The 11,797-nt window shown below is 44.5% G+C and overlaps 1 protein-coding gene across 1 annotated transcript in view; it reads left to right on the top strand.

The window, feature by feature from the left end:
• Asrgl1 (asparaginase like 1) overlaps nt 1-10,849 on the top strand; it is a 24,576-nt gene extending 13,727 nt beyond the window's left edge. The window contains exons 3-7 of the mRNA XM_021206784.1: nt 3,638-3,780; nt 4,262-4,419; nt 6,319-6,437; nt 8,605-8,715; nt 9,694-10,849. Of these exons, the coding sequence (XP_021062443.1) occupies nt 3,638-3,780; nt 4,262-4,419; nt 6,319-6,437; nt 8,605-8,715; nt 9,694-9,902 (740 nt within the window). The 3' untranslated portion in view covers nt 9,903-10,849. The remainder of the gene's footprint in view (nt 1-3,637; nt 3,781-4,261; nt 4,420-6,318; nt 6,438-8,604; nt 8,716-9,693) is intronic.
• Nucleotides 10,850-11,797: the final 948 nt, after the last annotated feature.

Here is an 11,797-nt window from a genome sequence, read left to right as displayed (position 1 = left end):
GGATGGTTATGAGCCACCATGTGGTTGCTGGGATTTGAACTCCGGACCTTTGGAAGAGCAGTCGGGTGCTCTTACCCACTGAGCCATCTCACCAGCCCTAAATAATATTTTAAGAAAAAAAAAGATGCTACTGATGGATCAGGGTTGCAGAATGGCCTCAGGAGCTGAACTACAACCCTGAAAGGACTTTGTTTAGCATATTTAAAGAATGAACTCAGAGAGCAAGGGGGAGCAGGGTGGCCTGTAGCACTGTCCAATCACATTCTGACATAAGGGGTTTAGCAAGGGAGTTTCCATCAGTCAGGATAGGGTAGGTTCTGGAGCCTGAGAACATGAACTTAGTTTGACTCTGCCAGCAAGATGGAGAAGTTGTCCCTTAGATGTCTGGATTCAGACAACTATTTCCTCATAATAGACAATGTTCAGATATGGGGAAGTCCCCAGCTTCCCCAGGGCCTGGGATCTTGAATTTAGTTTTTCCCTATGTTAAGTAGAGTCTGAAAATGAAATGGTAATACTTAGAATACTTTTTTTTTCTGTTTGTTCCAAATGGCTGTATTTGCCCATGTTTTCACTCTCTGGAGCTGGGTCTCCCATCCTGATTGTGCAGGATTCCCCCTCCTGCTGCTGTCTCTCTGCTTCAGTGCCTCTTTTAGCCTTCCTACTGAGTTCCGTCCTCTGGCAGCAGATTCTGTTTTCCTCCATCTGTACTATAGCCTCAATGTTTATACTCATGTTTGTGTCCCTACAAAATTCTAATGCTGAACCCAGGATTCCCCACTGTGCCAATGTCTAGAGATGGAGCTACTAAGGAAATTGTTCACATTGGGTGAGGGCATGGCACAGAGGTCTGCTCTAATTGAATTAGTATTCTTACAAAAAGAATCAAAGGGACTAGAGAGATTGCTAAATGATTAGAGCACTGGCTCTCTTCCGAAGGACCTAAGTTTGATCTTAGCACCCACATGGCCCCTCACAACTATCTACAGACACTCCAGATTCAGGGGGTCTTGCAACCTCTTCAGTCTTTCAAGGCCACCAGGCACATACTTAGTATATAGACATAAATGCAGAAAAACACCCACATACATGAAATTTTTTTTTTTAAAGCTGGGGATGGCTCCTCTAATAAAGTGCTCAATTGTGAGAACCTAAATTTGGATCCCTAGAACCTACACAAATCCACAAGCCATATCTGTAATATCAGAACTATAATACAATGGGAGGTGAAGACAGGAGAATCAGCGGATGCTCATAGGCCAAACAGCCTGGCGTGCACAGTGGTAAACAATTGACTTGTCTAAAACAAGAAGGAAGGTGAGAACAGACACCCAAAGTGGTCCCCTGGCCTCAACAGCTGTACACAACGCCAGCACTCATAAGAACACACACACACAAAGTCATTAATTGACTAGAGTTTACCCTCCCCAAGTGACACAAGGAGAGACCACTAGAATGCATAGTGGAATGGCAACTCCATACCTACAAGCCAAACTCAGAAAAAGGTCAACCTTTTAGGCACTTTGACTTTGAGCTTTTCAGTCTACAGATTGAGAAATAACTTTTAGTTTTGTGAGCGGCCCAGTCTGGGTTGCCTTGTAGCAGCCCAAACAGACTAGTGTAGTCTAGACTTCATACGCATACATGAATGGTATCTTGTTAGACATAGAATTCTGATTTGATAGTTCTTTTCTTTCAGCCCTTGGAAAATGCTGTACCTCTTTCTGGCCCCCATGGTTTCTGCTGAGAAATCCTTTGTCATTATAATTGGTTCCCCCACCCATAGGTGAGGTGTCATTTCTTTCTTGCTCCTTTCAAGGCTGTTTGTAGTGCTTGGGATTGAACCCTTGCAAAGCACTCTACTATTCCTGGCCCCTCAAGACATTTCTGTATTGATTATGATGTCTTACTGTGAATTTTTATTTAATAGTATTAGGAGTTTGATCAGCCTCTTGAATATGTAGATTTAGACCGTTTTTTTCAAATGTGGACAATTTCCAGCCATCATTTCCTTGAATGCTTTTTAGCCCTAGGCTCCCCTCCCTCCCTCCCTCCCTCCCTTTAGGACTCCAGTAGAATAGGTGTTAGATCTTTTGTTAGCTGTCAGTGGTTCTGAAGGCCATCCTCACCCAGCTTACCCCTGTCTACTTTGTACCACTTGTTCAGTTTGGACAATATCTTTATTCTTTCTCTTAACTGTTCTCTCTTATTAATTCATACCAACTGCAGATTAAGGAAGTTTTCTGTGTCATTTGCTTATGAAACAATACTACTGATTTTTGTATATTGACAATCTCTTTGGTTGCTATGAAAAGAAGCAAAGACGAGGTTACTTCTATAAAAAATTTATTTTTATTATATGGGAGAGAGTACTGGGTGACTGTGTGTGTGTGTGTGTGTGTGTGTGTGTGTGTGTGTGTGTGTGTGTGAAAGAGAGAAGGGGGAGAGAGAGAGAATGGTACACATGTACCGTGGCATGTGAGTACAAGTCAGAGGACAGTTTTCAGGGTCAGTTCTCCTTCCACTGTGGGTTCTAGAAATAGGAATGGAACTTGGCTCCTGTGGCTTACATGGGAAATGTTTTCACCAATGAGTCATCCTGCCTGCCCTGGATTGCTTTTAAACTGAAATTTTGGGTTGTTTGTTTTTTAAGCTTTTATTAGCACATGGCAATTAAGCATAATAACATGTTCCATTTTGACATTTTCATGCCTGTTTATATATTTTAATCATTTACTCCCCCATTACCTTCTCTCTTCCCTCTCCAACTTCCCCTAATCCTCCTCCTTCCCCACCCCCTGCCTCCTGCCCTCTATTTTTATATCCTTTTGTCTTCATACTTTGTTTTCTTTGTGGGGACAAACTCTCACTGTGCAGCCCAAGCTGGTCTGGAACTCACTGTGTAACCCAGGTTGGCTTCTAGTGTATAGTCCTCCTGTGTCAGCCTCATAGGCGACAAGGTTACCGAGGTTACACATATCTGCCAACACATCAGCCCATAGTGTAGCTCCAATATAATGTAGAGGCTAGGCCATTCAGTGGTATGACTCAGTAGGAGTAATGAGAGCAAACATCTTTGTGGGTTGCTAGCTACAGAGCCGCACTAGGGCTCTCACCATAAAGTATGACATCGGCTGTAGGATTTTATAAAAGACCTTTATTGGATTGAGAAAAATCTATTCATATAAGACATTCATATACATGAAGGTGGAGCTCTCAGACCCACCTATTGTGCCTACCTCTTAAAGTTCCCATACAGCAATGTTACAGTCCTGGGGACCTGTAGGAGACAAACCATATCCAAACCAATAGGTATCAAGTCAGATGTGTTTGTTCAATGTTCCTCTACAGTAGAACAGAAGGTGTGTTAGCCGGGCGTGGTGGCGCAAACCTTTAATCCCAGCACTCGGGAGGCAGAGGCAGGCNGAGGCCAGCCTGGTCTACAAAGTGAGTTCCAGGACAGCCAGGGCTATACAGAGAAACCCTGTCTCGAAAAACAAAAAAGAAGAAAAGAAAAGAAAAGAAAAGAAAAGAAAAGAAAAGAAAAGAAAAGAAAAAAGAAAGGGGTAGGTTGGTAGAAAATCTGGAGTCTTTTATAAATTTTTCACTCTTACTTTTCAATTTCTTCTTGGACTAGGTTATGGGTCTGTCCTGAATGTAAACGGTGACATTGAGATGGATGCTAGTATCATGGATGGAAAGGACCTGTCTGCAGGTGCAGTGTCTGCCGTGCGCTGTATCGCAAATCCCATTAAACTTGCACGGCTTGTTATGGAAAAGGTACATGTGCTGGAAGCAGTGCTTCCTGGGAAACTGCCATTGCTAGACTTCTGGGTGAACAGGCCAGACTGTGAACAGTGCTGGAGATCGCTGTTCTAAACACAAACATAATGCCACCGGAGTCAACCATGGCTTTGGTCCTGTTAGGACTAGCTGGGTGACACATGCTGACTTTGTTATCTCCTGGCCTTCTTAGGCAGGCTGGGGGCACAGCTCAGTGACACATCACCTATCTAGGGCTCGCCAAGTCTCTGAGGTTGACCACCAACACGGAGAAAAAAAGGGGAGGATCCAGTTCAATTTTCACTTTGGAGCCTTCCTTTTAACACTAGAAATGTAGTAGTTATTTCCACACCATAGAACAGGTATATATGTATTTTTAAGTAAAAAATGCATATATATATATATATATATATATATATATATATATATATATATATATATATATCAACCTTTTCTGTCCCTTCCTATCCCGGCTTAGACACCTCATTGCTTTCTGACTGGCCATGGTGCAGAGAAATTTGCAGAAGACATGGGGATTCCACGGGTCCCTGTAGAAAAACTGATAACGGAGAGAACCAAGAAGCACCTGGAGAAAGAGAAGCTTGAGAAGGGGGCACAGAAAGCTGACTGCCCTAAGTAAGTTCCAGATGACACCAGACTTTTGCAGTTAGAACAGCTGGAGAGTTTGGCAGTGTCCCCTCACCTGTATTCCCTAAGGAACTGAAACTCTGTAGGGGGAGGGCAACTCTTCTTAACCTTAACCTTGCCCTGACTTAGACCTCCTCCTATTTGGATAAGAGGTCAGTCTGACAGGGCTCCTCTCTGGCACAATTAAGCAGAAGATGGCTAGACAGGCTTGGAGGAACACACACATGATTTCAGCCATGAAGAGGCAGAGAGAAAGAGGAAAGAGAGAGAGAGAGAGAGAGAGAGAGAGAGAGAGAGAGAGAGAGAGAGAGAGAGAGAAGGTTTCAAGACAGCCTGAACTGTAGAGTGAGACCCTAGCTCAAAAACCTAATAATAATTCAGTAGGAAACAGGAGCTCATAATGGCATAGAATTCAGTCTTGTAATACTACTGAGTCCCTAATTTACCAGATACCAACGTTCAAATAACCTAGGCAGAGTATATATATTAGATTAAATATACATACATACACACACATATGCATTATATACATATATTTATGTATATACACACACGTGTGCGCATGCGTGCACGTGTGTGTGTGTGTGTGTGTGTGTGTGTGTGTTTCCCTTTCCTAAAGAATCAGTTTTGTTGGGTCTGAGGCAAAGAGGCCAGGCAGGTATAATATGCAGGTCTCTGAGATAATAATCTGATGCCTTTCCAGATTATGAGATTGGAGATAGTAACATACTATTATTCTACTTGCTCTGAAATAGGATTTTGCTATATATCCCAGGCTAAGCCTGGAATTTTCCTTCTCCCTCAGTTTCCCAGATACTAGGACTTCAGGCCTCATTTCTGTAGACTGCGGTCAGCAGAGTGAGGCTGCTGGGCCAGTGCCTTCAGCTTATTTTCAAAGCTGCTTTCCTATTGCTTTCTGAAAGTTATGTGTGAGGATGTGGTTCAGTGGTAGAGTGAATGCTTAGTGCGTGCATAAAGCCCTGGGCTCAATGCCCAGCACTAAACAGAAAGGCACCTCTAATCATACATCTGCACCAGCCAGTACTGCTCTTAGGTATAAATAAGTGGCCTCTTTCCCTGGATCCTGCAACTTAGAAAGGTCAGAAAAGTTGATTATAGAATGCATGGGTCACCTTTGGCACTCAGAATTGGCTCAGCGTGACTGATAACCCTGGCCTCTGTCCCTCTCGCTAACACTGTGCAGTCTCCAGAAAGAAAAGGCTTTTTTGCCTCTGTGAGCCCAAAGACTGGCTGTGCACCTGCCACCATCAGAAATGAATACTTTTGAGTAATGTGGAAAGATACAAACAGCAGGACTTAGGTAAGGGGGGGGAGTATCTAAAATAACTTTTAGAGTATTCATACCATGAAACACTTACATCATGTTCCCCTGAAGTGGCAACAGTCCACTTCTTTGCCTCCATCTTCTAAAGGTAGCCAATGATTTAGGGCCATCTCTGAAAGGTTTAAATTTGTGCATGTGTCCATCTCAATAAGGCGCACTTATGCTGTTTAATTTTTTTCTGGTAGCTACAACAAACATGAAAGAAACATATAAAATGAGTAAATTTTTGTGATAGGGTCTCACTATGTAGCCTTAACTAGCTTGGAACTTATTCTGTATTCCAAGCCAACCTCAGACTCAGAGATCCACCTGCCTCTGCCTCTCCCTCCTGACAGCTGGGAAGGATGTATTCTTTAAGGTAGAAATGTAAAGGGCCATGTCGAAATCTGACTGCTAGTGACATATAGAGTAAGAAACATTGTTTTCTTGAGCCCAGAATCTTAACCTATAATATGGGATGTGAGTGACTTTAAGTGACAGTGTTGCTTAGGGACTGTTTCTCAACTTCATTATTTTCCCTTTTCTGCTTATTTTTTTGACAGAAACTCAGGAACTGTGGGTGCTGTTGCCTTGGACTGCAGAGGAAATTTGGCTTACGCAACCTCTACTGGAGGGATTGTCAATAAAATGGTTGGCCGAGTTGGAGACTCACCTTGCATAGGTAGGACTAAGAGGTAGTTCATGCCCCTCCCTTGCCCTTCACGTCATCAGATTCACACCCTTTGCTGTGTCATTTCTTCTGCCCTCTTGGTGACAGCTTCTAGGAGTGGCATTTGGGTTGGAAGAGGGTTGCTGGGGACCACTGCTCTGAGGTATTCACTTCTAATAGGCTCATCAGTTTCCCATGGATTACATTTTGGGGACATCTTGGGAGAAGAAGTGAAAGAGAGGATGCTAACGTTGTCCCAGGCTGCTGCAGCCATACCTTTCTTCTCTGTAGCCCCAGTTTCAGGGTCCTCAGGCTCACTTCAGAGGCTAAATATAAATACACAGTGCCTCTTCCCAGACATGGCTCACATTAACAATGTAAAAACAAACAATCAAAAAGTTGGGCTAGAGTGATGACTCGGGAAGTATTTGCTGTGCATGTATATGGCCCTGAGTTCAGATCCCCAGCACCCATGTAAATGCCTTGTGCAGTACTGTGCATCTGTAACCCAGCCCTGGAAGAGGCAGAAATGAGTGGATCTTCAGAGCTTGCCAGCCAGCTAGTGTAGCTAAACAAGCAAACTCCAGGCTCAGTGAAAAACCATCTCTCCAAAAACTAAAGATGCTGGAAATCTATCTCTCCTCTCCACATGCGCCCTGCACACACACACACACACACACACACACACACACACACACACACTCACTCACACACACACTCACTCACTCACAGAGAGGTGGAGCTGAGAATATTTACAGGTACTACATATGAGTAACACGCTCCTACAGACTGATATGACCCTCATATCAACATCAAGTGCAAAGCAAGAAGCAGCATGCAGTAGGAGTACATCTTTTGCTCTGTGTAGATTTGCACTTTCTTGTAGGAATTCCCACAGATCCCTTCAGTTGAATGACATTTCAAGAAAAGCTAAATTGTTCTCTGCCCAAAGGAGACGCTTATACTTTTAGCAGAAAACTTGACTTTTTATATATGTTGTGCTACTCTTAGTGATAATTAATACTCTTGACAACTCTTTGTACCCTATACAGCAATGGCCTTGAAGAAAATCCTTGGAGCCTCTTTACAAATCAGAGACCTGCCTGTTGAGGTGGTGTAGTGCTCGGTCGGAGGCAGGGGCCACTCACCTCTTTTCTCCTTAGCAAAATCCCTGCCAGAATATGGCTGCTCAGTGGTCCAGCCTGCATCCAGCTGGGATCTGAGCAGGTCCTAGAGCCAGGTGGGGTGAGAGCCTAGGAATTAGGTTCAGGCTTTGTGAGTTCTCATGGTAAAGTATTGAGAAGGAAAAAAATCTACGACCTGAATTCCTATATTGATTGTGGGCACCAAATGTGCTTATCTTGACCTTTCTGATAAGCATTCCCCAGGACGGTTCACCTGACCTAGGACGTCCCATGGGTAACACGAGGTACACAGTAACATTTCCTCTGCAGTGCAGTTACCATCCTGAAAAATGGGGGGTGCCCACCCCAGAAAACAAGGGTCACCCAGGCAGGAACTGCAAAGAAAATGAAGTCTTGGCTGCTTCCAAATAGTAGGGCCTTATTGATGCTGGTTCACCACAGAGCAACAGCTTGAAAGATACCTTCTCCTGTTGTAAAACTTTGTATTCCTTGCCTAGCCTCAATTCTCCCAGAATCGGAACCATGGAGGTACCTGCATTCAAGCAGCCTGGGAAACAATAACACTGAGAGCTGCCCTTCTAAGACCTTCCCCAATAACCAGCATTGTTAATAAGGCAAATGTCAATATGATGCTTCTGCACCAACTAGAACAGGGTAAAGGTGAAGCCTGCCAGGCTGTGGGACTCTCAGACTGGTGGCTCTGTGTGAACAAATCAGGAATGATGGAGAGATGGCTGTAGAATTGCTCAGTCTAAGACTACAGAAGAAATATCAAAGTCAGTTTGGCTCCAGATCCTGTTATATGGATAGACCAGAATAGTTCTTTCTTTGACAGATAGAATTGCTTTTAAGTCACCATGGTGTACACAGAGGTTTGTTTACAGGTGTGCTTTTGTACACTTGTGCATCACCAGATCATGAATATAGCTCTGATCTGTCTATACCTCTAGGATATAATATTGTGAAACATAAGCCTTGTGTTTAACTTTTTGACTGTTCTTGCTCAGTTATAAACAATCACCTTTTTTGAGCAGGAGCTGGAGGTTATGCAGATAATAACCTTGGAGCTGTTTCAACCACAGGACATGGAGAAAGTATCCTGAAGGTGAATCTGGCCAGACTCGCCCTCTTCCATGTAGAACAAGGTATGTAGGCTATAAAACAAGTGCATAGCTAGTGAAGACAAGAAGATAGATGGTATTTGACCACTGCTGGGTAGTTTATGGAAACACACTTGCCACAGACACTGCCCCAAGGTTGTTCACATTCTTCTAACACCTGGTAGGTTCTGGACTCAACCTTTAGAATACTGTTCTAGAATACACTTCTCTGAGATCAGGAAATGTCTCAGAGTGCTTACTGAACAAGCATGAGTTCAAACTCCAAGGACATATAAAAAAGTATAGCTGTGCAGGTACCTATAGCTACCTTAGTACTGTGGAGGTAGAGACAGGAGAGGCACTAGGATTTGCTGGGTAACAGTATGTGGGGAAGGGGTGGGACGAGCAGCAAGTTCCAGGTTCAGTGAGAAACCCTATCTCAAGGGATGAAAGCAGAACAGGATAGAGTGGGGCATGCGGTGTCCTGGCTTTATGCATGTGTGTGAGCATACACATGCGCACATACACAGTTCCTGTCTGCTGTTCTCTTTCACATCATAGAAGACAAAGCCATAGAGACCATGGTTTATCCTTGACCGTGGATGTAAGAGGGAAGATGTCTCTGTCCCAGTAAGGAGGTGAGGCATGCAAATTGTATGGCTTTGCTGGTCAGTGTGAGCAGACGCCTGTCAAGAAACTACCTGTCCCTGAAGGAGGCTTATTTGGCCCACAGTGTGAGGAAATGTGGTCCTTCATGATGGAGAAGGCAAAGTGACGAGCAGCTTTATGGCAGGGGAATGCACAGGAATTGCTTGCTCATATCTCAGTGGATCAGGAAACAGACAGTACCAGGGGGCAGGGCTGGTCCCTACCCCCTTCCCCAGAAGCCCTGCTTCTCCAGTGAAGCCCACTCATATTTCACAGTGTCCCAAAGCAGTGGCACAGCTGGGGTCCAGGTATCCAAACATGGGAGCCTCTGAAAATTATCACGTGCTGTTTCTCAGTCTCTCCTTTTCTTCTCAGGAAAGACCGTAGAGGAGTCTGCTGAGTTGGCATTGGATTATATGAAGTCAAAGCTCAAAGGTCTAGGTGGCCTCATCTTGGTCAACAAAAAAGGAGACTGGGTGGCAAAGTGGACCTCTGCCTCCATGCCCTGGGCAGCGGTGAAGAATGGCAAGCTGCAGGCCGGCATTGACCTCTGTGAGACCAAGACAAGGGACCTACCTTGCTAGCCTGGACGTGAAGCTGAGCTACCTGGTGTGAAGACCTAACTTAATCAATTAGATGTAGACATGGAAAACTTAACGTAGTCTGTCCCTCCTTTTGTTGCCTTGATCAGTAAGTCAGTGAATGCTTGGTTGAGGGTCGGGTTCTGAAGCGATGAGAGATGCCTGCCTGTATTAAGACCAGGGAAAATGGAAGCCTTGAGGAGCCTACATCTCCATCATGTAAGGCTAGAAAGGAGTTGTTAGATTTTGGCCCCACAGAACTGCCTCTGAGCTACAGAAGTGCCATTTGGATTGGGAGAATGGCAATTTGCAGAGGCTAGGCTAGGGGAGTGTGGGAAGAAGGGCTGAAAAAAAAAAAGGTGTAAGAAAGACCCAAGTCCAGGTGAAGCTCAAAATGTTACAAGAACACCGGGCAAGATGTTCAAGAAGGTGCTCTTTGTCTGTAAGGAGGAAATGGATCTTTATCCAGAAAGCTCAAACTTCTCCAACACATATCTGGGTCACTTGAAGAGTCTCCCTTGCTGCCCAAGCTGTAGAGTATTGGAGTTTAATGTCTGGAATTTTTCTTGGCTCCCAAAAGCCAGCCCCACCTGATCCAGCCCCAGTTGTCCTCACTGGGGCTTGAATAGGGCACATGACACTTCCAGCCTCTCCAACAGTGGGGTGGCAGATGGCTGGAGAAATAACACCGTGAGTCACTAAGGAGTAGCTGCCAGTGCTTTGGGACAGTCCCAAGCACAGTGAATCAAATGATCAGGGTGGTGAGCATGACGCAGAAGGCAGGTCTCCTCGGTGGAGAGCACTCTGTGCACCGGTCAGCACCCTGGAAATGGCATGTCTGCCGCGATATGTCTGCTCAGCTCTTTAGTCTAGGAGGGATTCCCTTCTCTCTGGGAAGAAACTGATTAACTTTAACGTGCCACTAATAAAATTTATTTTTTGAAAGAAAAGAGTGTGGTTAGGTGTCACTTGGACCAAGACCAGAACAGATACGCGCTCCCTTCTTGGTCCCTTAGTGCAGGCAGGTATAATAGTTGAGAGGACCTTTAGATGAAATGTAAGTGTGACAGTCTATCCTGCCTCGTAGAGTTTAGTAGGGAGTGTTTTAGAAGCATTGAACTTTCTCTGAGTGTGTTAAGGCATTTCCAAGTTTCAGCCAGACTCATGGCTGACTGTCTCCCCAACACTTAGCTCAAGTTCATAGTGTGACCTGACCCCAGACCCCCTTGTGAGCCTGTATCTGCTCTGCATTGAAGAGAGGGTGCTTAAGAGTCTGAGAACTGAGCTTAAAGCTGCCTCTCCTCATTACCCAGAGGATCCTGGGAACATTAACTTTGGAGAATTTCTCATCTATGAAAACCCTCTAGGACTCTGAAGATTAAATGAAAGTGAAGAAAAACTTAGTATATCATAAGGATCCTCTGGACAAATTCAAAAATGATAGCCAGTCCCCAGTGTGAGAACAATTATGCATTTAGAAACTCGAAAGCCTCGCATGCAGCAGCCGCTGATTCGCGGGAAACATTGTTAAGAGGTGTGTTTGTGTGTTTGCTAGTGCTGCCCAGTAAGATGCCCCAGGCCGGGTGACTTAATTATCAGAAGTATGTTCTCTCAGTTCTAGACACTGGAAATCCAACATCAACTAATGGGGGTTTTGCTTGTTTCTGGTTCTTTGACTGGTTTGTTGGTTGGTTGTTGGGGGTTTGGGAGAGTATTGTTGCTTTGCTAGGGTTTTAAGTTTTGGTTTGTTTGTGATGGGATCTCTCCGTATAGCCCAATCTGACCTTGAAATTCTCAACCCTTCGGCCTCAGCCGCCCAAGTGCTGAGACTGGAGGCCTATAGACATGCACCCTCCTGCCTGGCCACCTAATGTGAGATTTTTTTTTTTAGAACACAA

This window comes from Mus pahari, chromosome 1 (assembly GCF_900095145.1).
Source record: "Mus pahari chromosome 1, PAHARI_EIJ_v1.1, whole genome shotgun sequence".
NCBI lineage: Eukaryota > Metazoa > Chordata > Mammalia > Rodentia > Muridae > Mus > Mus pahari.
This window is presented reverse-complemented; position numbering and strand designations above follow the sequence as displayed.